Raw genomic sequence first — 24,489 nt, 5'->3', positions numbered from 1 at the left:
TATTTTCATGCGTAATCATTTGTTTTAATTCGCACCTAACGAACGCTATATTACATTAATATTTTAACAATTTATTTATGGCTATATTTTATTAAAATCTAATTATTCTCTAAATTTCTTTAGTATTCTTAATAACCTCTTATTAACATATTTATCCAAGTCTTTGGCCCACACAAAGTCCATGTGGGACCAACTTTCATATGGCACCTTATAAAAATCGACCAAATTTGGTAAATGAGTTGCCAGAATTTCGACGTCCTAAAAGCAAAAAAGAAACGCCGCAATAAAGCCAATTTATTTTTTTTTTCTTTGACTTATTCCTTACTTCTTTGGTAACAACAATATCGGATTCCCCATACATCAATGCGACGGGGCTCTTTATATTGTTAAAATTGTACTCTGGGGGTTTGGTCGAGTTGTATCTTTTAAGATTTTCTTTCGAGCCCCAGTCGTATTTTATGAATCGACCTGAAAAAGAACAAGGCAACGTTTAATTAAATAATTGTTAAATAACAAAAATACTTTCGAATATCATAAATAAAATCTCAAAACGGTCGAAAATAAAAAAAAAAAGTATTAATATGATTAAGGAAGGATCTTAAAAATTGATAAATTTATGAGCAATACATTTTTTAATTAATATACTAACGATTTAATAAACATCATAATACGGATATCTCTTGCCCAAATGTGCAAGGTTTAAAGACAAAGTTGGATATCTCTTGAGCAAATGAGATTCGATATTAATTTAAATACTTAATATTTTTAATTAGTTATTATGACTTTGAGTTAAACATAATTCAAAATGTTGGCTAGAAACAAATAGTTTTCTTCAGAAATTGACCATTTTGTCTACAAAATATCACGTCTACTAATTCACAATTTTTAGTCACAAGTATAATAAAAATATTTAATTATTAATACTTTATTTTTAATATAAATCTTTTCTGAATTCTTTGTCTTTATTGCAATTGAATACCTACGTGAAAATTTTTTTGTCTCTTTTTAAGCTTATAAATTGTAAGAGAATTTCTTGATCGGATCATCTAATCTATTTAAGCTTTTATTAAATTAGTTAATTAAACTTTAATGGTAATAAATATTCTTTTATTTGTTCTAAAAATTTAGAGTAATTTGACAGTAATTGAACGTTAGCAAAATCTAAATTAATTTCTGATTTTATAGTTAAAAAGTTCTAAAGCTGCGATAATTTATAAGCAACAAGTAATCTCTTATTTACTTTATACTCATTTGTATTAATATTCTGTCTGCTGGTCTTGATTTCTATTTAATTTCTTTTTTTCTCTCCTTTTCTTTTTCTATATACTTAATATTATTCAACCAATGATCGTATATACAAATATTTACAAAGATCCAATATTAGTAATATCAAACGAATTAACGTTAACCTTTAGTCAATCAACGTAAAATGGGTCTTCAGTATCAATTGGTCATTCAGTATCTTATATACACATCAAAATGGTCTAAGGAACACTTAGAAAAATAGTTGCTTTCGCCTTATAAATTTTTATATATTTATATTTTCATACGGAATAGATACTATTTAATATTAAGATACCAATGAAGTAAAATAAATATTTGGGTACAAAAAATCATGCCAGAACAGCGTTTTTTGCTACTTGCACATTTTGTCGAAATAACGCAGATTATAATTTTTAAATTCTAACGCAATATCGCACTTTCTGTGGTTCCAACCGAACAATTGTGATTTAGTTTTTATTCAATAAAAATGGAAAGACGACATTTAACTCGAGAGGAAATGCTAAGAGCAGTCGGAATGCTTGAGGCCGGAATAAGTCAAAAAAACGTTGCAAGAGCTTTGGATACATCTCCCAGTGCAATTAACCGTTTGTGGACAAGATATAGAGAGACAAATGATGTTAGAAAACGGCATCAAGGCCCGTCGCGAGTTACCACACCTACCCAAGACCGTTTTATAACTTTGCAAGCTCAAAGAAATCCCACGGTAACAGCCTCTGTTTTGGTTCAGCAGCTCTCACGAGTGCATAACGTCGATGTTTCAGGTCAAACTATTAGAAACCGCTTGCATAAGAGAGGACTTCATGCCAGAAGACCCCTAAGGGTTCCTCGGTTAACTTTAGGAAATCGAGGTGCAAGATTAACGTGGTGCCAAGAACATGTTAATTGGAATCAAGAAAGATGGGCCACAGTTCTTTTTACGGATGAGTCTCGATTTTCATTTTATTCTGATTCTGGTAGAATTCGTGTCTGGAGAGAGGAAGGAAATGAAAGTCGTTTGCGTCATGCCCGGGAAGTAGTAAGGCAACGTGGTGGATCACTAATGTTTTGGGGTGGTATTAGACTTGACGGAAAAACGAACCTCATTTTTGTGGAAAATACAATGACTGGAATAAGTTATAGAGATAATATACTACTGCCTGTAATTGTTCCATATTTACGCGAAATGGGCCCAAATTCGTTGTTGCAACAAGATAATGCCCCACCACATCGAGCACGGCTTGTACGAATCGCTATTGAGGAAAATCAAATCAATCTTCTACTCTGGCCCTCTACCTCACCGAACCTTAATCCAATTGAGCATGTTTGGGATTGGTTAAAAAGGCAACTTTTTCAACGATTTGACTTTTTTCAAAGCGCTCTGGAGCTTCGTCTTGCTGTGATACATGTTTGGGAGGAGTTGCCCCAAGAATTAATTAATAATTTAATTTTAAGTATGCCTAGGCGATGCCAAAGTGTTATTAATAATAGAGGTGGACCATCTGGCTACTAGTTTACTTTGTATTTGGTAAATTTTTATTTTTATATTTTTTTTAATAAACGGTAATAAATGGGATTTTGTTCTTTATTTTTATTTGGACCCTAAATTATGAGTAAATTATAATCTACAAAAAAAAGTTAATAATTATATTGTTATTTTATTCGAATAATGTAAAAAATTGCAATAATTAACTTTTTTCCAATCTTCTCAAAAATATTAACATATTTGTATGTGTTCCCTAGACCATTTTGATGTGTGTATATTAATCTGGTTTTCATACAACTCTTGTTTTAACTGCAAAATACACGAATCAGATTTTCAGCGTAAAATATCGATAGGGTGTATTATTATTATTATAATATTACAATTTATAAGGCTAGAAAAGAGATAAAGCAAATATTTTTATATATTTAAAGACAAATTAATCTTATATGTTAAATCTCTTTTGCTTTTTTTATGGAAAACCAGTTTTTCTTGCTGATCAATTCCTTCTATGACTTAAGTAAATTCTACTTCATATGTCTAAATTCAAAATTTCCTACAAAACAAAACAGCTCGTAAACACACTCATCGGCGACTTGCGTCGAGTGTGTTTACGAGCTGTTTTGTTTTCTCCCTTAAATTGTATTTAAAAAAGTAGATGTACAGCACATCACTCCATAATCTTTACGGATTTTCATAAAAAAATAATATTCTCGGACGATTCTACTTTCAAGACAAATGGTGTAATTTCATCCCGAAATTGTCGATTTTGGTCCAATGAAACGCCAAAATTTGTAATCCATGGCAAGAGGCAATATTTTCAACGTTAGGTGCGCCATATCTTACCATTTAGGTATTATTGGACCATACTTTATTGAAGGATCTCTTAATCAAGAAACGTATCTTCAAATTTTGGAATGATTTTTTGAAGAATACTTAGATCCTTTACCAGTTGATCAAAGAATAAATCTTTATTTTCAGCGCACTCCTCTATTTGAGTAGCCGAATGGTTGAATAGAACTTTGCCGAATCAATGAATTGGAAGATGCAACCCAATTGAGTAGCCGCCAAGGTCACCTGATTTAACCATTTCTGATTCCTATTATGCAGTCGGTTCAAACAAATTGTTTATTCCGAGCCATTATCAAATAACAGGGAATTAAAACAAAGAAAATTAAAAAAAAAATAATTAAAACAAAAAATTACTAAAACAAAGAATTAGAGACGCTTGTAATTCAATTTCCATTGAAGAAACTAGAAATTCTTTTAAAATGTTTAGGAAAGATATTGAAAAATGTTTCGACATTGAATAAATTTAAAATAAGTAAATAAAATGAAATTTTCTTGTTAAATTCGACGTACATTTTATTACAAACATATTTTTGAGGATGGTTTGTAGTTCTTAGATCAGTGATTTAACTATTAGATAAATAAATCAGTTAGTTTTTCTCTAATAATTAAATATGAGTAAAAAAAATTGGTGCACAAAATGTAAAAATCACAGTAGGCCTATGGTTATGAAATTGGGTACTCAGGCATAATTTTGCATTTCAAACAACTTTTGCTTATAATTTTTTTTTAATATCTTGCCTGAAAATACTACTTTACCTACTCATAAAATTTTAAAAATGCTCATATCAATGCATGCTTGATTTTAAAAAAATAAAAATATGCTAAATTTTATTTTTTAATCAAGCTGGATGCCAAACAGTAAAATTTCTCTACAAAATTTCTTGTCATTTTTACGTATAAATTCGCTCATTCTGAGACACACTGTATATCATCTACTACTATCACACACCCTGTATAAAAGGGTGTAATGCTACAAACGGTTATATGATGATAAAATTCTATAAAATTAAAAAAAAAAATTAAGTCTCCCCCGTGACAATGCTTAATACATTGCCGTGACCAGGATTCGAACCTGGGTTACTACGGCCACAACGTAGGGTCCTAACCACTAGACGATCACGGCTATTGGGAGACTTGAAAACCAATCTAATTTCGTCAAAATCGAGACATTTTGCTCTACTTAAACATTATAAGAATATAAAAAAATTAATTGATATTCGTTTACCGACCTAGGCGTGTAATTCGATTACCAATTCAGTCAAGGTAAATAAAAGAGCGACGAATGAAAAAATAAAAGTTGTTATTGTTGGCTGAAACCATTGTTTTGAAGTTTTTGTTGAAGTTTTGCTTTTTCATGAAAATAGTAACACCTAAAAAAAGGCAGCTATTTTACTTTAATTGGCCTATTAAAAGTATGTGGAAAATGGTTACGTCAAACAATTTGACATTTTTAATGTTTGAAGCATATTGTTTCCTATGCTACTTAATTTGCTGCCTTCGACGCAAATTCGGGATTGAGATGCTATGGAAAGATATAATGTTTGATCAAAAAATTCCAATAATTGATATATTTGCGATGAAAAGAAGATGTTCTACAGTCATTCAGTTATCTAAAAAGTTCAGTTATTCAATGGCGAAAGCTTAAAAACGAAAATATGTATCCTCGACCTCATTTAGAAAACTCTAAATTGGATTTTTTTCAGAAATGTTTTTTTTTTCGAATTCGAACTAACTATACCAGCGAATTGTTCTCATCAAGTAGATCACGAAAATACCAGGTTATAAGGAAATCCGAGCAGAACTAAGAAATCGAGTATTTTTTCGACCTCGTTTTTGAGGCCAAAAATGGGCATCAAAAATGCCATATCTCGGCTACCGTAAGAGCTACAATCATGCGGATGGTCTCGTTGGATTAAAAGCGACGAATCTAAGACAAAACCGTTGGAATTTTCCCGATAGCTCCCATAGAAGCCGAGATATCGGCCTTCAAAGTTTGTGTTTTTTCATTTTTCGGGTATACCCCCCGTTTGGATTTTTTTCAGAAATTTTTTTTTTTTCGAATTCGAACTAACTATACCAGCAGATTGTTCTTATCAAGTAGATCACGAAAATACCGGGTTATAACAGGATTCGATCAGAAATAAGGGAATGAGAGCACTTTGAAAATTCGGATATTTGTCACTTTTTGACCTCGTTTTTGAGGCCAAAAATGGGCATCAAAAATGCCATATCTCGGCTATCGTAAGAGCTACGATCGTGCGAATGGTCTCGTTGGATTCAGAACGACGAATCTAAGACAAAACCGTTGGAATTTTCCCGATAGCTCCCATAGAAGCCGAGATATCGGCCTTCAAAGTTTGGGTTTTTTCATTTTTCGGGTATACCCCCCCGTTTGAATTTTTTTCAGAAATTTTTTTTTTTTTTCAAATTCGAACTAACTATATCAGCGGATTGTTCTCATCAAGTAGATCACGAAAATACCGGGTTATAAGGAAATCCGAGCAGAACTAAGAAATCGAGTATTTTTTCGACCTTGTTTTTGAGGCCAAAAATGGGCATCAAAAATGCCATATCTCGGCTATCGTAAGAGCTACGATCATGCGCATGGTCTCGTTGGATTCAAAACGACGAAACTAAGATAAAACCGTTGGAAATTTCTCGATAGCTCCCATAGAAGCCGACATATCGGACTTCGAAGTTTTGGTTTTTTTCATTTTTTGGGTATATCCCCCCGTTTGGATTTTTTTCAGAAAATTTTTTTTTTCGAATTCGAACTAACTATACCAGCGGATTGTTCTTATCAAGTAGATCACGAAAATACCGGGTTATAACAGGATTCGATCAGAAATAAGGGAATGAGAGCACTTTGAAAATTCGGAAATTGTTACTTTTTGACCTCGTTTTTGAGGCCAAAAATGGGCATCAAAAATGCCATATCTGGGCTATCGTAAAAGCTGCGATTATGCGGATGGTCTCGTTGGATTCAAAACGACGAAACTAAGATAAAACCGTTGGAAATTTCCCGATAGCTCCCATAGAAGCCGAGATATCGGCCTTCAAAGTTTTGGTTTTTTCATTTTTTGGGTATACTCCCCCGTTTGGATTTTTTTCAGAAAATTTTTTTTTTTCGAATTCGAACTAACTATACCAGCGGATTGTTCTTATCAAGTAGATCACGAAAATACCGGGTTATAACAAGATTCGATCAGAAATAACGGAATGAGAGCACTTTGAACATTCGGATATTTGTCACTTTTTGACCTTGTTTTTGAGACCAAAAATGGGGATCAAAAATGCCATATCTCGGCTATCCTAAAAGCTACGATCGTGCGGATGGTCTCGTTGGATTCAGAACGACGAAACTAAGATAAAACCGTTGGAATTTTCGCGATAGCTCCCATAGAAGCCGAGATATCGGCCTTCAAAGTTTTGGTTTATTCATTTTTCGGGTATACCCCCCCGTTTGAATTTTTTTCAGAAATTTTTTTTTTTTTCGAATTCGAACTAACTATATCAGCGGATTGTTCTCATCAAGTAGATCACGAAAATACCGGGTTATAAGGAAATCCGAGCAGAACTAAGAAATCGAGTATTTTTTCGACCTTGTTTTTGAGGCCAAAAATGGGCATCAAAAATGCCATATCTCGGCTATCGTAAGAGCTACGATCATGCGGATGGTTTCGTTGGATTCAAAACGACGAAACTAAGATAAAACCGTTGGAAATTTCTCGATAGCTCCCATAGAAGCCGAGATATCGGACTTCGAAGTTTTGGTTTTTTTCATTTTTTGGGTATATCCCCCCGTTTGGATTTTTTTCAGAAAATTTTTTTTTTCGAATTCGAACTAACTATACCAGCGGATTGTTCTCATCAAGTAGATCACGAAAATACTGGGTTATAAGGAAATCCGAGCAGAATCAAGAAATCGAGTATTTTTTCGACCTCGTTTTTGAGGCCAAAAATGGGCAACAAAAATGCCATATATCGGCTATCGTAAAAGCTACGATCATGCAGATGGTCTCGTTGGATTCAAAACGACGAAACTAAGATAAAACCGTTGGAATTTTCCCGATAGCTCCCATAGAAGCCGAGATATCGGCCTTCAAAGTTTTGGTTTATTCATTTTTCGGGTATACCCCCCCGTTTGGATTTTTTTCAGAAAATTTTTTTTTTCGAATTCGAACTATACCAGCGGATTGTTCTTATCAAGTAGATCACGAAAATACCGGGTTATAACAGGATTCGATCAGAAATAAGGGAATGAGAGCACTTTGAAAATTCGGAAATTGTCACTTTTTGACATCGTTTTTGAGGCCAAAAATGGGCATCAAAAATGCCATATCTGGGCTATCGTAAAAGCTACGATTATGCGGATGGTCTCGTTAGATTCAAAACGACGAAACTAAGATAAAACCGTTGGAATTTTCCCGATAGCTCCCATAGAAGCCGAGATATCGGCCTTCAAAGTTTTGGTTTATTCATTTTTCGGGTATACCCCCCCGTTTGGATTTTTTTCAGAAAATTTTTTTTTTCGAATTCGACCTAACTATACCAGCGGATTGTTCTTATCAAGTAGATCACGAAAATACCGGGTTATAAGGAAATCCGAGCAGAATCAAGAAATCGAGTATTTTTTCGACCTCGTTTTTGAGGCCAAAAATGGGCAACAAAAATGACATATATCGGCTATCGTAAAAGCTACGATCATGCGGATGGTCTCGTTGGATTCAAAACGACGAAACTAAGATAAAACTGTTGGAATTTTCTCGATAGCTCCCATAGAAGCCGAGATATCGGCCTTCGAAGTTTTGGTTTTTTCATTTTTTGGGTATACCCCCCCGTTTGGATTTTTTTCAGAAATTTTTTTTTTTCGAATTCGAACTAACTATATCAGCGGATTGTTCTCATCAAGTAGATCACGAAAATACCGGGTTATAAGGAAATCCGAGCAGAACTAAGAAATCGAGTATTTTTTCGACCTTGTTTTTGAGGCCAAAAATGGGCATCAAAAAATGCCATATCTTGGCTATCGTAAAAGCTACGATTATGCGGATGGTCTCGTTGGATTCAAAACGACGAAACTAAGATAAAACCGTTGGAAATTTCTCGATAGCTCCCATAGAATCCGAGATATCGGACTTCGAAGTTTTGGTTTTTTTCATTTTTTGGGTATATCCCCCCGTTTGGATTTTTTTCAGAAAATTTTTTTTTTCGAATTCGAACTAACTATACCAGCGGATTGTTCTCATCAAGTAGATCACGAAAATACTGGGTTATAAGGAAATCCGAGCAGAATCAAGAAATCGAGTATTTTTTCGACCTCGTTTTTGAGGCCAAAAATGGGCAACAAAAATGCCATATATCGGCTATCGTAAAAGCTACGATCATGCAGATGGTCTCGTTGGATTCAAAACGACGAAACTAAGATAAAACCGTTGGAATTTTCCCGATAGCTCCCATAGAAGCCGAGATATCGGCCTTCAAAGTTTTGGTTTATTCATTTTTCGGGTATACCCCCCCGTTTGGATTTTTTTCAGAAAATTTTTTTTTTCGAATTCGAACTATACCAGCGGATTGTTCTTATCAAGTAGATCACGAAAATACCGGGTTATAACAGGATTCGATCAGAAATAAGGGAATGAGAGCACTTTGAAAATTCGGAAATTGTCACTTTTTGACATCGTTTTTGAGGCCAAAAATGGGCATCAAAAATGCCATATCTGGGCTATCGTAAAAGCTACGATTATGCGGATGGTCTCGTTGGATTCAAAACGACGAAACTAAGATAAAACCGTTGGAATTTTCCCGATAGCTCCCATAGAAGCCGAGATATCGGCCTTCAAAGTTTTGGTTTATTCATTTTTCGGGTATACCCCCCCGTTTGGATTTTTTTCAGAAAATTTTTTTTTTCGAATTCGACCTAACTATACCAGCGGATTGTTCTTATCAAGTAGATCACGAAAATACCGGGTTATAAGGAAATCCGAGCAGAATCAAGAAATCGAGTATTTTTTCGACCTCGTTTTTGAGGCCAAAAATGGGCAACAAAAATGCCATATATCGGCTATCGTAAAAGCTACGATCATGCGGATGGTCTCGTTGGATTCAAAACGACGAAACTAAGATAAAACTGTTGGAATTTTCTCGATAGCTCCCATAGAAGCCGAGATATCGGCCTTCGAAGTTTTGGTTTTTTCATTTTTTGGGTATACCCCCCCGTTTGGATTTTTTTCAGAAATTTTTTTTTTTCGAATTCGAACTAACTATATCAGCGGATTGTTCTCATCAAGTAGATCACGAAAATACCGGGTTATAAGGAAATCCGAGCAGAACTAAGAAATCGAGTATTTTTTCGACCTTGTTTTTGAGGCCAAAAATGGGCATCAAAAAATGCCATATCTTGGCTATCGTAAAAGCTACGATTATGCGGATGGTCTCGTTGGATTCAAAACGACGAAACTAAGATAAAACCGTTGGAAATTTCTCGATAGCTCCCATAGAATCCGAGATATCGGACTTCGAAGTTTTGGTTTTTTTCATTTTTTGGGTATATCCCCCCGTTTGGATTTTTTTCAGAAAATTTTTTTTTTCGAATTCGAACTAACTATACCAGCGGATTGTTCTCATCAAGTAGATCACGAAAATACTGGGTTATAAGGAAATCCGAGCAGAATCAAGAAATCGAGTATTTTTTCGACCTCGTTTTTGAGGCCAAAAATGGGCAACAAAAATGCCATATATCGGCTATCGTAAAAGCTACGATCATGCAGATGGTCTCGTTGGATTCAAAACGACGAAACTAAGATAAAACCGTTGGAATTTTCCCGATAGCTCCCATAGAAGCCGAGATATCGGCCTTCAAAGTTTTGGTTTATTCATTTTTCGGGTATACCCCCCCGTTTGGATTTTTTTCAGAAAATTTTTTTTTTCGAATTCGAACTATACCAGCGGATTGTTCTTATCAAGTAGATCACGAAAATACCGGGTTATAACAGGATTCGATCAGAAATAAGGGAATGAGAGCACTTTGAAAATTCGGAAATTGTCACTTTTTGACATCGTTTTTGAGGCCAAAAATGGGCATCAAAAATGCCATATCTGGGCTATCGTAAAAGCTACGATTATGCGGATGGTCTCGTTGGATTCAAAACGACGAAACTAAGATAAAACCGTTGGAATTTTCCCGATAGCTCCCATAGAAGCCGAGATATCGGCCTTCAAAGTTTTGGTTTATTCATTTTTCGGGTATACCCCCCCGTTTGGATTTTTTTCAGAAAATTTTTTTTTTCGAATTCGACCTAACTATACCAGCGGATTGTTCTTATCAAGTAGATCACGAAAATACCGGGTTATAAGGAAATCCGAGCAGAATCAAGAAATCGAGTATTTTTTCGACCTCGTTTTTGAGGCCAAAAATGGGCAACAAAAATGCCATATATCGGCTATCGTAAAAGCTACGATCATGCGGATGGTCTCGTTGGATTCAAAACGACGAAACTAAGATAAAACTGTTGGAATTTTCTCGATAGCTCCCATAGAAGCCGAGATATCGGCCTTCGAAGTTTTGGTTTTTTCATTTTTTGGGTATACCCCCCCGTTTGGATTTTTTTCAGAAATTTTTTTTTTTCGAATTCGAACTAACTATATCAGCGGATTGTTCTCATCAAGTAGATCACGAAAATACCGGGTTATAAGGAAATCCGAGCAGAACTAAGAAATCGAGTATTTTTTCGACCTTGTTTTTGAGGCCAAAAATGGGCATCAAAAAATGCCATATCTTGGCTATCGTAAAAGCTACGATTATGCGGATGGTCTCGTTGGATTCAAAACGACGAAACTAAGATAAAACCGTTGGAATTTTCCCGATAGCTCCCATAGAATCCGAGATATCGGCCTTCAAAGTTTGGGATTTTTCATTTTACGGGTATACCCCCCCGTTTGGATTTTTTTCACAAATTTTTTTTTTTCGAATTCGAACTAACTATAGCAGCGGATTGTTCTTATCAAGTAGATCACGAAAATACCGGGTTATAACAGGATTCGGTCAGAAATAAGGGAATGAGAGCACTTTGAAAATTCGGAAATTGTCACTTTTTGACCTCGTTTTTGAGGCAAAAAATGGGCATCAAAAATGCCATATATCGGCTATCGTAAAAGCTACGATCATGCAGATGGTCTCGTTGGATTCAAAACGACGAAACTAAGATAAAACCGTTGGAATTTTCCCGATAGCTCCCATAGAAGCCGAGATATCGGCCTTCAAAGTTTTGGTTTATTCATTTTTCGGGTATACCCCCCCGTTTGGATTTTTTTCAGAAAATTTTTTTTTTTCGAATTCGAACTAACTATACCAGCGGATTGTTCTTATCAAGTAGATCACGAAAATACCGGGTTATAACAGGATTCGATCAGAAATAAGGGAATGAAAGCACTTTGAAAATTCGGATATTTGTCACTTTTTGACCTCGTTTTTGAGGCCAAAAATGGGCATCAAAAATGCCATATCTCGGCTATCCTAAAAGCTACGATCGTGCGGATGGTCTCGTGGGATTCAAAACGACGAAACTAAGATAAAACTGTTGGAATTTTCTCGATAGCTCCCATAGAAGCCGAGATATCGGCCTTCGAAGTTTTGGTTTTTTCATTTTTTGGGTATACCCCCACGTTTGGAATTTTTTCAGAAATTTTTTTTTTTCGAATTCGAACTAACTATACCAGCGGAATGTTCTTATCAAGTAGATCACGAAAATACCGGGTTATAACAGGATTCGATCAGAAATAAGGGAATGAGAGCACTTTGAAAATTCGGATATTTGTCACTTTTTGACCTCGTTTTTGAGGCCAAAAATGGGCATCAAAAATGCCATATCTGGGCTATCGTAAAAGCTACGATCGTGCGGATGGTCTCGTTGAAACATACACGAAAATAACGCTCAAAAATTATTAATGCAACGTGCAGTAACACAGCAAAGTAAGGTCTGCTGACTCCCGGTTCAAAAAATAAAAACGAAAAATTCCGCCGCCTGCAAGCCGCAACCAAGCGGTGTTGCCATTGTTTTGGGTAATACGTAGCTCACGATAACACGATCTGTATAGATTTGTTTATAACCTTTCCTCATATAAGACCACGACTGACAAAAATCAAAGACTTAGTTTTTGTGAAATGTTACGACGGTAAAAACTTGTGCCGCAGCATGGAAAAAAGGCAATTAAAGCCGATCTTTTCACAAGTAAATGCCGACACTTTCACAACATCACGTCATGGGAGAACCGTCTTCATAAACGTAGAATGGCGGTCTTAGAAATAAGCCTAAATCAAAACTTGAATGTGAATGTGTATGTGAAATACGAGTATAAATGAAATAATAATGTATTTTTAAAGTTTAATATTTTTTTGAAAAAAATTAACTATTAATAGAGTTAAAAAAAAGAAAACGTGTCCATGGTTTTACTAACAGGACTTTATTTATGTTTTGTTGTTGTTTTGGCAGAAAAATGGCATAATACCTATGTATATCTATTTATAGTTATTATATATTTACAATAAAGACATTAGGTATATTATCTGATGTATATTATATTGATATATTATCTGATGTGATATAAAATCAGTGATGTAAAACTGATATTTGTCTAATACAATAAAATTAAGCAAAATATTAAAAATGTATATCTGAAAACATAAATTATTAAGGAATCTATTACATATTTAATTTACATAGAAATGCTTCTTATTAGTTAGGTATATTTACTGTAATGAAGTACGTTAAAAAACACATAAATAGTTCATAAACGGTAGTATTACTTATACTTATTTAAAGCATTCTCTATTATTAATAAATATTTATCACGTTAATATTTTTTGACGACGCCATTGGTAGTGATTTCTTGTGTCGGTAACATCAACAAAGGATCGAGCAGTGTTGCCATGTCATTATCTTTTTCTTTAAAATACATTATAAACATTCATTTAACGTTGAATATCGACTTCATTAAAAAGTATCTTTTTATAGTTTATTAAAAAAAATGATATTTTAGTGAGGAGGAACAGCAGTGTTGTTTTGTGTCTTTTTTACGATACTATAAAGTTATTTTTATTTGCAATTTCTACATTAGAGATATTGGAAGCAAACAAACTGCCCATAGGTCCACGGTATGCTACTTCTAGCCTTTCAATCTTCTATATAATATACACATCGCTAAATTTTCTTACCGACTTAAGAGTAGCCAAACAGACCAAATGCTTGCCAATATTTTTCAATGTTACATAAGCCTAATGTCACTTACTAAATATCAAATCTACTTCAAAAAATTCATGATCAAAATCTGATTTTATACGATACCTAAATCATCAGGCTATTTAAAACCAATCAAAAATAGCATAGAAAATGTACGAGTATATAATAAATGTTTCCTGCCGCTGTAATACAAAAGTATATATAAACACTTCGTCTAATGTCTAACAATGAAGGATGCCAAATTACATATACTAGTAAAAATCGCTAAAATCCTAACATTGCCTTATGGCTAATACCACAAAGATCCTCAGCACGCCGTTTTAAAGTTTCCAAGTGAAATGGGTTTGCCTTTTGGCTAAGATAATGCACATTTTCACTATGAGGTCGGTATAAGAGCAGTAGTATAGTTACCCCATAGCGCAATTTTTTATTGACTAAATGACAATGGCAGAATAAGCAGAGAAAACGCAGAATAGTAGCTTAATTAGCTAAATTAAAGATTTGTTTACTTAAAACACTAAAATCAGAAGCAGATGTAAACAATAATGGGTCGTTCGCGTACAGAATGTGATGAGGGGTAATAAAAATGGCCAAATAATCTTCAGAATTTATCTCTATTGCTATAAATAAAATTAGATATTTTAATAATAAACAGTACATCTTAAAATTACAGTATAGCCGTTAAACCACAAATATTATTATTAGCGAGGTCTACGGAAATTTGTTGCAACTTCACATTTTTATCTTTAATGAATAGCAATAAAAATATATTTTAGGGGATATGACTTTAAAAAAAAACTAAAAATTAACTCAAAACTATAAAAATTAAACTAAGTTTTATATACTTCAGCGATATAATTTAAAAACCTTGTTAAATTTAAACTCTTATTTTCTCCAGATCCGCCCTTAAGGGCGAAACTTCACCCATGAAACTCAACGAAACAACGGCAACGAACTAAAGTTTCCCTTTAAAACCCCGAACAAAAAATAGCGCCGTAGAGTTTCCGAGTGAAATATGTTTGCCTTCCGGCTAAGATACTTCGCAATTTTACTATGAGCTCGGTTCAAGACGAAAATTTCTATTGAAATTAGTGAGTGAACTAAACTTACCTGTGGTTACTAGTTGAGCATAGTGTAAGGCTTGGTAAACTGAAGCACCTCCAGGTCCGGTGCTTACTATTAAAGTTATCGTGTCCTAAACAAGATTTTTAAAATACTTTATTTAATGAATATTATTTCAATAATTATGTAGCATAGTACCTACTGGTTGAATGGTCAAAAATTTAACTTTTCTTATAACTGCATTTAATACAATTTGAAAAAAACTTACAGGATCTATTTGTCCAGGAGTATATCCTGCCATTGCCAACAACACGTTAGAGCAAATATTTCTAGTTGGAGCATCTTCTTCACACAGAATTTTGCTAATTGATCTCAAGGCTTCGTTTGAAAGCAAAAATTTTGGTATCAGCTCATAGACTTGCAAGGATTCTGCTAGAGACTAAAATAAACATAATTGTTATATTTATTATAACCCCTATTCAAAAACTTGCTTGTAAATATCGATAATTTGGAGCAAAAAATCTTATAGATGGATCTTTCAGGTGCCCCAAAAAAGCCGAGGGAGCCATCCCAACCATAACGCCAATTTTATCGTTATATTCGGGCCTCTCAGCTCCCATAACGAAGAATGTGGTAGTACCTTGAGAATGACCTATAAAGTTAACTTTAGACTTTTGAGTGATGTTTAGAACATAGTCAATAACAGCTGGTAAATCGTAAACTCCTATTTCGTGCCAACTAAAAAAAACATAACTTAGTATAGAAAAGCACTTACAGATGCAAGTTTGCTTACGAAAATCTCCAAAACTTGGCCATATCTTTATCTGGATCTAAGGTCCTGTGTTTCCTCGAATGATGAGTGCCTCTAGCGTTGCATAACCATACATCATATCCGTGATCTGCTAAGACGTACGGTAACGCCTTTTTCGGTCCTCCTATGATGAAATTTTCAGCTGAACCCATCAGACCATGATTGATAATTACGGGATACTAGAATTGTGAAGAAGAATGTGAATGTGAATTTTTTTAAAGGCAATAACTGTTTCAAGCTTTATTTACAGGGTGTCTGGATAAGTAGGGTTAGCGGCTGAACCTCATTAATCCATAAGTTTAGGTTCGGTTAAATATAAGTGATTGATTGACAGCCCTCCACTGCAACTCACTGACCTATTGCGTCTTATATACTTTAATTTCACTAACCAAATTCACCCTTTTGTGCAGTTTTATATTATTTGGGGGCCACGTTTTAATATCTTCCCCTTAAGATAAGGTAATCCCAAGGTGATCTGTCTGGTTCTTTCCAGTTCTGGACAGTCACATAGAATATATCTCATCGTTTCTTTATTCTCTATCCCTGTCCAATCTTCACTTAGCTAATTGTGTTCTAAACGAATGTGATGTAATTAATCCCCTAATGGTCTATTTTAGATTGCTTGTCAGGTTCAAAGTAGGAACAGTTTTGATAGTTAAAAGTTAAAATATTAATAAACAATAAAAATAATTGTTCAATATTCTTTTCTCTTTGCAAATATCCCTTTTAAACTTTATTATACAGTCGCTTTTTTTCCTTATCCATACAACCCGTACATAGAGGACAGGCTTTTAAAAATGTAACAAGGCCAGCAGTTGTAGCTAAAGAGGAAGATCCTAAAACTTATCGATTTAATATAAAAAATATAATTTTGTTTATTAAAGCTGCGTATCGATGTTGCACGGCTGCCTCAAGATGAATGCTTTGCAAATTAATAATAATTATTGTAATAAAAATAATGTTTCAGCCTTAAAGAGTCTATTTAATTAGATATTCAAAAGTACCAGAGGCTTAAGCCAAACAATATCCGAACCTGTTGTAAAACTCTCCATCAGTGTTTTGCAACACTTGCACACACACACACAGCTGGAATAGTACTTAGTGTTGTAATATTACTTGCACATACCTTGATACCAAGTTCTTTTAAATAGGGGCACGTCATGACTGTGCATATAAATTAGAAATTATGTGCTAATGAATGAAATCAATGAAGGTAGCTTCTGAAAAATAGCCAACCATGTTTCCACTATGAACAGGCTAACCGTCATTTCAAGTTAATTTTTGGGCGCTAAAGAGTAAGAATAATTTGTTCTCTCAAAAGATTAAGATATTTTTCTCAATTTAGATTAACAACAATGAAAAGAGCACCGATAATTGGATTTTCTAAAAAGGTACTGCGTTTTAATTGCAATAATTAAATCGTCCTTAATTTTTCAAGAAAGGGGATTTGTTCTTTTTTTGCCTTAGTTTTAGAGTTATTAAATGATAAACTACTGTGTGGTGTTATTAAAGGATTGTTGTTCTTGAATTTTAATGTAGGAAATTGTTCTATCGGTATTCGTTGTATTGTTTTTGTTTGTGTCTTGTTTTGTTTTTTGTTTCTTGTGTCTTATCCAAATCTATTTCAGAGTCTGAGTTCTGAACTTGATTTGAATCTGGATCTGGTAAGATGGCTCTTCTTTTTTCAGATTAAAAGACTTGTTCTGCTTGTATGTTTTTTAATTTCGTGTTTATTTTTTGTAAGTTCTTGAATTTTTTCTTGTTATTAAAGATATTATTTATTTGAATGATTATGACATTATAATTTAGTTTAGACCCAATTAGCGATTTTTCGACGCGACAACGTTGCAAATTGCGACGCAACGTTACATTGTTACGTTGTCTTAACTGTAGAGACAACCCCGTTTTACATCAATTTGAAAAAGATTTTTTTTGGTCGTCTTAACGTTACGCAGTGACTACCCGTTAACTTTCTAAACGCTTTTGCACCATTTTAGAGTTATTGATTTTTGGACGGATGGAAGCCAGAAAAATCAATTACTTTTTTAACAATAAACTAATAGATAACTCTAGGAGGCAGCTACTCCTAAAATAAAACCTTTTTAATCCATCTTTTGAACAGTCCTTAATTAATATTTGTTTTGTATGTAGTTTAATATAGTGAATTATACGGGTAAAATAGCTGTTCTGAAAGATTTACAACAACTTAATTTATAAACAGAAGGTAGTTTACTGTGAAAGATGCTATTTTAGCCCTAAATAACACGCGCGCTCTGAATTTACAGTATTACTATTTTACACAATTACTTTTTACTGGTATCTTCCGCCACTTCCATAAATTCTACATAATCCATATCAACTGCAGGTAAGTTAGTTGTAGGTATTTTTGCTTCTATTGCAACTTTTTTTTGCGTCTGTAGTAAGTTGCAGAATATTTAAGGTCTTCATATTTCATTATTTATTATCATTTTTTAAAGCAAAACGAAAATAATAAATCTCAATAATTCCAAGCAAAAAATTAATTATAAAAATTAAAAATCTAGATAGAGCGAAAAATGCTCAACAAAAACAATCAGGCAATGTAATCCCCATTTGCTAACGATGAGGTAACGTTATTCTTAATGGGTTTTTAATTCGAAAAATTGTATACGTTTGCACGTCGTTGCTTTAAGTGTAAATTACTACTGCTATCATATATAGTAAAAAAATACGTTGTAAAGCAGAGCTCTACAACAGTTGCGACATAGGTGCAGTACGTACAGGTCAAAAATAAACGTCGTTGCAAAACCAACTAAATTTTGCACTAAAAACAACGTTGCATTTAGTGCAAATAATGGTAATCTCAACTTAGGTGACTACAAATTGTTACTTGGGGAAGCTTTTAAACTGTTCTGTAATTGAGCAACTTTGGTGTATAAATTGACCAAATGAGAGCCACAAGAATTTTCACGTCCTTTCAGGTTTCCAGCATTCATTGGGCTCGGTCAGTTTCTAGGATTTGATGTTTGTACTAACTTACCCTTAGTTTTCTCGTTAAGTTACCTTATGGCACTTTTCATACACTACAGTACAATTTTTTTTTTTTTGAGTAATTTACGGTTGGGTTGGACTTTTTACGACTACCATTCAACAATTTTTATTTAAAGAAAAACGCCTGTTTCTATTGACCCCCTAAGTAGCTTAAAAGTTCAGGTGATATTCTTTTTAGAAAAAATGGTGTTTTAAGCGTTTTTTTTCGAGATAATAGTGATTCGGGAACAATGTTGTTTGGGAATACGATAAGTCCGGAAAAAAATGTTTGGGGCAATTGCAATTTTGGAAAGTGGTCATTGGGAACAATTGACACTCGAGAACTGACATTGGAGGTAATGACTAGAAATCGAATTACCTTTTTTCCTTAGTACGTCTTGCAAAATGTATTGAATGTTTCCTATGGACGGCGATTTTCAGTTATGTTCAAAGATACTTTGCACTAATTACTTGTTCTGTTTGTACGTTAATTAAATACACAGGCCGGCAAACTTCCTTTTAAAAAACTTTTATTTACTACAAAAGGATTACACACACTGTACAAATGATTAATTAAAACTTAATTTTAGGTTGAAAGATTAGCCGAACAGCAACTAGCTTTGACACGGATCTAATGTTAATTATTAATAATACTATTTCTATTTATATTGGGAATTATGGTGTCTCAGCACTAATCAGCAGTATTAGTATGGTTTGTGGATATTACTCGTTATTTAAAAAATATTTTTGTAACCAGTTATCTTGTATGTAACAATTTATTTCCACTATTTACACACTTAGTTGCATTAATTAGAATTAATTATTGCAACTAAGTATACGAACTCGGCCAATGAGATATCCGTACAATTTTTGACGATATCTTCAACTGCTTCATATCTGCAATAGTCCGATACTTTAGTCGATTATAATTATTTAGATTAAAAGACATTTAGAATAAGAAGTCTGTTAATCTTTCTGGCAAGAGTAAAAACTTGAAAGAGTAAAAACGGAAAAAATGGTGATTTTGAAACCTAGGCTTAGAGTTAATTAAATATTAACTCCGAGACCTATAAAGTTAAAAGACATAAGAGACGAGAGAGAAAACGTTCACAACTTCTATTTGTTTTGTTTTACTTGCCCCTATACTGCTACTTGCCGGTTACTTCAGTCATTAGAAAACAACCCTTATAAAGCCAATATTTAAAACATGTTTAAAACATCTATAGGAGTGCCCTCTTGAGATCTAATAATAAAAAATAATTTGTGAAGCAATGATAAGAAAGAAACCTTTGATGAAAGTGGCGTCTATAACTTTATATTTAAACACCTAACGATGTTAAAATGATAATGAACCTGCAGTTAAATTTCAGTTGAAACAGACAGATTATAGTTTTGAAATGAGTACCAATTTTGAAATGCATAACATCTTCCATAGCAGAAAATTACATATGTTGGAATATTTGGAAATTTGTCAAGTTATTTAAATGTGCACTTCTACTTGTTTAGTTGTTTTTTAATATTGTGTGATTTGTATAGTTCAGTTCTAATATACAGGTACAACTAAGGCTAACCGTTGCTTATATATATTTATTTCCTTAAATGTTAACGGGAGATACGTTAGGTTAAAAAAAATATAGAAGTATATGTGTATAAGTATTATAAATATGATCAGGGCTTTATAGTGGGGCTATTGTTATTTTTAATTTGTGTTTCTGATGTGAACCGATCAATTCTAAAACACAGCAATATACCAATGATATATACACAGATATGCCGTTTCCATTAACAGATATGCGGGACATCAACATTAAGTTTAATTTTGATGTTAAAAGCATTGCATTATTTTGTAGAGATAACAATTAAAAAAATTAATTAAATCAAAAGATCAATATTGTGCCTTGAAAATAATACTCTGGATTCAAACATTAAAAAAAGTTTTAGTGTTAAAATAAATAACAACATAATTTCTTATGTTAGCGAAAATAAAATTTTAGGCGTACCAATTGGTTCGGATTTTCCATCCATTTTTTACATGAGAATTATATTGTAACGATATTGGCAAGAATGCCAATACTACTTGTTCTCCACACAAGCGAGCACACCGCGCGACATCTCTGGAGACGCATGGAAGTTTAGCGAATCTTTCGGACAGCGTTAGGCCGAGTATATAAGCAGCCGCGTCGTCGCAGAGAAGTCAGTTAACAGTTCAGTGTAGTGAAGCTTGGAGTATTGGCGCCATATTTAAAATCAACATTCTAGTAGTTGTATGTGTGTAGTATAATCGTGTTTAGTAGTGTAAGTGTATAAATGAATCAGTTGACTATTTTTGTTGAATTAAGTTTTTAATTCACGTTAACGAACGAGAAAAATGCTATAATATATTAAGTGTGAGTAATTGTCTCATTTGATGAATATCAGGATGCTTCTGATAACAAAAGTTTCCTAAGTAAAAATTATCCCAAAAATGAATTATAAGAAGAGAAAAGTCTTCTTACCTCTAAAAAAGCCTACATAATAAAATTTTGTGAAACACTCTTAACTAAAGCTATTCGAACAATGATTTTGCCTAACTTATACAGCCTAAGACTTTTAAAAAAAAATTAAATTTTTTTTCCTCAATTTTTTTAATTGTTGAAAAACCTTCACATTGAATTTTTAGAGCTCTTTTTAAAATTCTTATTCTACAACCGAACTATGTTGGGATAACATAAAAACAAATTTACTCATTCATTCTACTAATAAAGGAATGGGAACCTAATAAATTAAGCGGAGGATAAGATTTTGTGTTTTTTATTTTCACTTATTTTTATTATTTTTGTTTATTGTTAATTGATTTGATTAACATTCAATCAATAGTAGAAACAGGTTCTGTCATAATAATTTTTTCATAAAATGCAGCAATTTCAGGCTTTTTCACAAAGCTTTGATATTTTTTAGTTTAAGACTGTTTATTGTTAGTCGTTTTTCATACTCTATAGACGAGATTGGCTGTTTTGGAGAAAACTCGCCTAAATATTAATTTCTTAAAGACCAAATTGCAGTCACAATATTTAGTTGATTATAATGAGTTCTTGCTTTAATAATTAACCAGTCCATGACAATATGATTTTTTTATAAGTTAGTCTGTATGGCATTAAATACGCAAAATACAGTTGTTTCGTTTATCGTTTATCGTTGTTTTTTCATGTGAGTTTTTTTGGAAATAACTGAGGATATGCTAAGTAACTCGAAATTCATGATTCAAAGGAGGTAGATATTAACTGTTTTTAAAATTCCTCTATTTTAGAGGAAAAATAAAACATCCACGCGATTAATCTTCCTTTAAAATAAATGATTAATTAAAAAAAGCAGTGTATAATATATTATTAAAAATACTGAATTTTTAAGAACTGTAATATGTTGGACCTTATTCTTGAGTTCCAGGGTGCAATCCAGAATTAATAATAGAAACACTATTTGTTCTCATCAGAAATGTTCTATATATCAAGCTGTTCAACTACCTTTTTTATTCCTTATAATTAAGTAATAGAGCCCCCTAGGTGGTAGAACCGATTTAATTTAAAAAGAGTTTCAGTAAATTTTCTAGAGGGAAAACTTAGATAGCTCTAGATAGCTTACTGGAACTCCCAGTTTGAATTGAAAGGAAGGCGATGGCAACACATAAGAGGATAAAGGATAGCTAAGAATGGCGCAATATTCACTTGGGATAAGACCACATGACGATCGCTCTGAGGATCTATAAGAACATACCAATTCTGACATCCTGATGGACTACAGCAAGTGGCAAACTAACGTTAAAGCAAGGATAACGAGTGGAAATCCCGACAAGGGAAGAATGGCGAACGAGCCAAACCTAGGGTCTAAGCGGTGGTCAGGCCTAGTACACAGATGGGTATGGTGTTTGCTATACTTGAAGTAGAAAATAAATGGAAAACATTGGAAGGTAATGAGAAAATTTGTATCTACTTTAATAGTCAAGCTGCCTTCAAGGCAATCCAAAACCTAGGGCCAACTCAGCGGTAATCCAGGAGTGCAGAGACGCATTGGAAAAACTGGCAGCAGAAAAGAAACTGAGATTGAGGTAGATCCTAGGATACCAGGGTATCGAGGGCAATTTACGGGCTTGCGAACTAGCAAGACAAAGTTTCGTTAGCCCCTTCGTAGGTCCCGAGCCGTGTCTCGTAAATTTTACCTCAGTAAAAAACAAATTTCCCAGGAACTTAATAATAATTGGGCCTGGGAAAAAAAAGGAACGATTGGGTGAATGAGAAAATAATATAGACAGACCAAGTAGATGAAACCAGATCATGATGCCTCTAAAATTACGCTAACAAGGAGCCGACAAAGGATCAAAGACTTGGTGGGAATCTTTACTGGGCATAAATGCCTGAACAGGCGTCTACACCTCTTGGTATAAGAGAAAGTCCACTGTGTCCGAATTGCGGTACAGGGGAGGAAACTTCATACCACATATTAGGAATTTACAATAGATAAGGTAACCCGAGAAGGAAAATTTTTGGAGCTATAGCACTTCTATAAGAACGTCTTAAAGATCTGGACCGTAGGACGAGCCGACTCAGTGAAGACCGCGCATTGGGAGTGGAGGCATAGGGGTGGGTAATTCTGGGGTTGGCAAAAAGGACTATTAGGCCTATGTATTTGCCGAGCTTGGGCTCCTCCACCTTTCCTATTACTACTATTACTACTACTTCTGGTTAGCTTCTGAAAGGACATTTTAAATTGTTTCTGATAATATGAAGTTTCTTAAAAGATATATACAACTTGCCATGCTTAAATTATTCCCTCACATAATTTGTTGTGCTATAATAAATTATCTAATCAAAATCATATAATCCTACCTCATTTGGTTGCTTTGCTTCACTCTTCTGTCCATAAGGAACTCTAAAGACGTTAAGAAGATATCCATCTTCGGTTTCAACTTCGTGCACCTCCGTGGGATACCCAAAACTTTCTACTACATTTGTCTGAAATTACAAAAACAAATTGTCTCCTAAAACGTATATATCACAAATGTTTAGGAATTATTTCAAAATTTTACGAAAGTTTTAAGATTAAAGGGAATTTAGTGGCCTTTATAGACAAAAGTCCTATACTATTGCATCCTCTATAGTAAATCTAGGTTTTTGAAGTTTAGTCTTTTGATAGCATGATATTTTGTCAATTATTTTCCAAAAGTACTAAAATAATGAACAAAAATGTTTGCAAAGTTATGCCTATCATACGCAACATCTTTCCAATTTTTTTTTCTACCAAGACCTGCTTTTTACGGTAATTTTCATTTGTAATTTGATTCCTTATAAGCTGCTAATGTTATGTTAAAGAGCTTTGGTCAAAGAAATAAATAAACTTACGAAATTCTGCTTTGGTGTCTCAAACCCATGAGTGCCATAGCTAATAACACTAACAACTACTAATGCAGCACAACTGCCTAACATTATGTTAATAAGAGGCTGATGTATAACAAAAAAGTAATATGCTAAATTTATATTTTTTATATACAACCTTAACTGTAAAATCCATTAAAAAATTACATGTTTTCCATGTAAAAATAATTATTGAACGTTTTTGTTCTCAATTAGGGGACACTTGCTTGACAAGAAACATAAAAGGTAATATTTAAATTACCTTATAATTTAAAACTTTATTTGCTAAATTTGAGTGGAATAGTAATGGTCATTGTACCATGTAACTTTTAATTTTTTTTTGGATTATTTAGTGAATCATAGATAAATGGATTTTCTAACCTATATTAT

At 33.5% G+C, this 24,489-nt stretch overlaps 1 protein-coding gene and 1 non-coding gene across 2 annotated transcripts; both read right to left on the bottom strand.

Moving 5' to 3' along the window:
- On the bottom strand, positions 1-24,238 carry LOC126738843 (lipase 3-like). Its single transcript, XM_050444305.1, has 8 exons — positions 24,088-24,238; positions 23,575-23,700; positions 15,689-15,885; positions 15,387-15,633; positions 15,164-15,334; positions 14,944-15,028; positions 326-468; positions 1-258 (listed from the first exon to the last, which is right to left on the bottom strand). Exons 1-8 carry the CDS (start codon positions 24,169-24,171, stop codon positions 103-105), a joined length of 1,209 nt encoding a protein of 402 aa, XP_050300262.1. The 5' UTR covers positions 24,172-24,238; the 3' UTR covers positions 1-102.
- On the bottom strand, positions 4,647-4,718 carry Trnah-gug (transfer RNA histidin (anticodon GUG)). The gene has a single exon. It is a non-coding gene; the product is annotated as a tRNA-His (tRNA).
- Positions 24,239-24,489: the final 251 nt, after the last annotated feature.

Source organism: Anthonomus grandis, chromosome 7 (genome assembly GCF_022605725.1).
Source record: "Anthonomus grandis grandis chromosome 7, icAntGran1.3, whole genome shotgun sequence".
NCBI classification, from domain to species: domain Eukaryota; kingdom Metazoa; phylum Arthropoda; class Insecta; order Coleoptera; family Curculionidae; genus Anthonomus; species Anthonomus grandis.
This window is presented reverse-complemented; position numbering and strand designations above follow the sequence as displayed.

Bases quoted from the DNA above. Each gene is read 5' to 3' on its own strand.
- LOC126738843 (XM_050444305.1), bottom strand. From the start codon at position 24,171: ATGTTAGGCAGTTGTGCTGCATTAGTAGTTGTTAGTGTTATTAGCTAT. The intron at 23,701-24,087 runs GTAAGTTTATTT...TTGTAATTTCAG, and splicing joins AGACACCAAAGCAGAATTTC to ACAAATGTAGTAGAAAGTTT. The intron at 15,634-15,688 runs GTAAGCAAACTT...TGTTTTTTTTAG, and splicing joins GCCAAGTTTTGGAGATTTTC to TTGGCACGAAATAGGAGTTT.